Genomic DNA, 3,784 nt, shown 5'->3' with positions numbered 1-3,784 from the left:
TTGGACATATATGCTTTTCTTTTGGTGTAGTAAGACAGGGGTTAACCATAACCAAGCAAGGCTTCGATCCCAACCTCTCATTCCAGGCATGGTGAGCAATAAAAGGCCAAAACATCTCATATATAAAAATAATTTTTTTCGCCTCGAACTTAATTCTCGAATCATTAAATTTGAGCTTATCTATATTCTTTTTCATGTATAAGTTCGAACTTATCTATAATGCATACGTATTGATATAGGAAAATATTATTTAAATTTTATATCACTCTTTAACTTTTATGTTAAATATAATACAATGATTGATTCCTTTAATTACATAACCAAGCACTTATAATTTTTAATATATACACACACACACACACACACACACACACACACACACAAATATATCGGTTTTTATTGAAAATAACAGTTTGATAATTATTTTATAAATTATTCTTATATAATTTGTTGTATAATTTTGTAAAAATATTTGCTCCCAACGTACGCACAATTTTATTTAGATATTACATCAAAACTTAGATTCTTAGTGACATAGTTAACTAAAAAATAATGTATAAAATTGAGCACATTTAAATATATATTATCATAGAATTGTTAATTATTTTGTTAGGAAATCAACTCAGTAATTCTTTTAATCTAAAATGGAAAAGGAAAAATGACAAAGACAAGTGCACTTAATACTTTCGGATGCTTTAAAACATTTTTTAATTTTTTATTTTTGTTAAACTGATCATAAAAATTGTAATTCTAATATTTTAAAGAAACGTTTGATATATGCCATATTATTATGAAGAGAAAGAGAGAGGGAATGATGATATATACTATGAGAAATAATTATCTCATGTTGCATGAGACAATTAATTATCTCATACTACATAGATAAAGTAATGAGATCCATTATATTTTTTTTTCTTTTTTTTAAAATAAAATAAAATAAAGGATTCTACTATCTTATCTCTATTGAATGAGATAATTATCTCATACAACATGAGGTAAATAGATCCCATATATATACTATATACAACAGTTTTGATATTCACATGCCTGAAAATTTTACAATTTCATACACCAATTAATAATTTGTAAATACATACTTAGTTAACAAATTCTTTGTTTCGTAAAACATATTAATATATTATCTCAATTTATTAATTAATTATTAATGTACATTAAACAATAATTCAATTTTAGTCACCATTAACCTGCGTATCTCAAGAGTAGATTTTATGTCTAGAAAAGGATGGGTCCACGAAAGCTCCAATCGTTGATTATATTACACAATATATTACACGTCTCATTTTCTCTCTCTCTCTCTCTCTCTCTCTCTCAACCTAAAAATCGCTGTCCTTAGGTCTCTGTTCCCATCATCATCATTATCATTATCTCTCTTTCAGAAACTTTTGTCACCATAAGAGTGAGAGCCAAACCCTTATAACCAGTAGCTCCTTAAATTGGGGTAGTGAGAGAGAGAGAGAAAGAAAGACCCACCAATTTGCATGAATGATATATCACTATCATATCCTCTTCTACCATGGCCTTTCCACCTTCTCACAGTTTCATGTTTAACACTCATAATGAAGACTATGACCATCTCCCTTCAACCTCACTCAACGCCTTCTCCTCTTTGCCAACACAACACTTCCAAGGTCCCTCTCTTTTATATCTCTTTCTTTCTCTTCATCAAAAGGGTTCAAAGTTAAAAGGGTAATTTCGATAATAACAGTACTTTTTTTTTTTTTTTGAGTTATGTATTGCAGGGGGTGCAGCTTTCATGTTGAAGAGATCCATGTCGTTTTCAGGCACTGAGAACAAGTGTGATGAAGTGCATGGAGATGATGAGTTGTCTGATGATGGGTTCCAGATTGGGGAGAAGAAGAAGAGGTTGAATTTGGAACAGGTTAAGGCACTTGAGAAGAGTTTTGAGTTGGGGAACAAGCTTGAGCCTGAAAGGAAAGTGCAACTCGCTAAGGCATTGGGGTTGCAGCCAAGACAGATCGCTATATGGTTTCAGAATAGAAGGGCTAGATGGAAAACCAAGCAATTGCAGAAGGAATATGAAATCCTCAAGAAGCGGTTTGAAGCAGTCAAGGCTGATAATGATGCCCTTAAGTCTCAGAACCAGAAACTACACCAAGAGGTAATATATATATATAGTTCTAGTTATCTAGTGTGCTTGGATCATTGAACTTTCCATTCCGGATTAAAATAATGTTGTTTTTGGAATATATGGTTAGATGAGAACATGATGAGCTTATTGAGGATATATCGATCTAGGGATTGGTATCATGATTTAAACTATGTTCTTGATCTTGATTCAGATATTCAATTTTCATTAATTAAACAACCATTTATATATATAGGCCAAGATAGAAGAGTATGACCCAATTCTTCAGTTTTCAAAGGAAACGAATGTGGTTTTAATCTCAATCCTCCAATTCATCATTTTGTTTAATTTAAAATTTTGTTCCCCTATCTTCTCTTCCTTGACTTGCTTGATGAGTTCAATTTGTTATACTTTGTGAGTACGAAGTTTTCTTACAACTAATGGTTCCGTACCAAGTTTAGTGCTCTCTCCTTTTTCACAATATTGGATGTAGATTGATATTTTCGTGTTGGAAGAATGAAAGCATACCGTTGTTTATTTAACTTTATTAGAAGAGGAAAACCTTTTCCTTGTTAGAGTTTTGGTGCTTTTTATTTACTTCTAAAACAACATTTCAATTATTGTCTTACGATCCCACATGTATTAGTGACTTTTTAAAGTGACCGATTCCCACACTAACTTTCTGCTTGATTATTAGTTGTTCATTCTTGTGAAGAGTCGGTGTAACTGCCAGACCCCATAGGTCATAACTGCATATTACTAGTAATGTTTTCCTTTTAGTATTCAATATATATTATATCTTGTGTTTTAATTCCAAGTTGTTAAGAATGAGACATAGTTGCATCAGATCCAATTAATGCTTTAGCACGTGGAGAAAAATACAATGAAGCTAGCTAGGTGCTGAAGGCATGTTAATACTCGATCAACTTGACTTGTTTTACACTTTTTTTTTACTGTATAGTGTTTGCAGTTACAAGCTCTAAAAAGTAGGGAATGTTGTGAAGCTGGAATAATCAGCCTTAAGAAAGAAAATGAGGGTTCTTGGAGCAATGGAAGTGAAAACAGTTCAGACATTAATTTAGATCTCTCAAGAACACCAGTTTTGATTAGTCCTGTATCTTCTCAGAATGGTAAAAGCCTTCTATCTACTTCCTTAAAGCCCACCGGCATAACTCAGCTCCTCCAATACTCATCAAGACCAAACCTTCAAGATGAAGGCTTCTGCAACATGTTTCACAACATTGATGAGCAACAGAACTTTTGGCCCTGGCCTGAACAGCACCATTTCCATTGACCCTAGAAATGATCTTGGAAATCAATGATATAAGGACCAGAATGAGAAGAATGTTACTTAGGCATATTATACAACCTTTTTTCTATGAGCTTTTCAATTTATGTTGTAGATTGGTGTATAAAGTTTGAACAAATTATCTACTTGAGTCATGAGAGTTTGGTGGACTGAGTAGTGCAATTTCTTTTCCCTTACACTTTATTGTATTGCAAAATATAAAATAATATTTTCATTAGTCTGAAAATAAAATATTATAAATTCCAGTTACAGTACATGTGCACCCTAAGTGGATTTCCAGCTCTGGCTTGTAGTATGGGCCATGAATAAAAATGGGATTCTTTTGTTTGCATTCTTTAAGCATATATTTTATTTCATGTTGGTACTTT

General features: G+C 32.1%; 1 protein-coding gene across 1 annotated transcript; it reads left to right on the top strand.

Moving 5' to 3' along the window:
• The first annotated feature begins 1,501 nt into the window (after positions 1 to 1,501).
• Positions 1,502 to 3,401, top strand: LOC133310230 (homeobox-leucine zipper protein ATHB-20-like). The gene is made up of 3 exons (XM_061511126.1): positions 1,502 to 1,649; positions 1,761 to 2,140; positions 3,078 to 3,401. The coding sequence occupies exons 1-3, from the start codon at positions 1,535 to 1,537 to the stop codon at positions 3,399 to 3,401; spliced, it is 819 nt and encodes a 272-aa protein (XP_061367110.1). The 5' UTR covers positions 1,502 to 1,534.
• Positions 3,402 to 3,784: the final 383 nt, after the last annotated feature.

Source organism: Gastrolobium bilobum, unplaced genomic scaffold (assembly GCF_033153095.1).
Source record: "Gastrolobium bilobum isolate Gb01-03AN ecotype WA unplaced genomic scaffold, APGP_CSIRO_Gbil_v1 utg359, whole genome shotgun sequence".
NCBI lineage: Eukaryota > Viridiplantae > Streptophyta > Magnoliopsida > Fabales > Fabaceae > Gastrolobium > Gastrolobium bilobum.
This window is presented reverse-complemented; position numbering and strand designations above follow the sequence as displayed.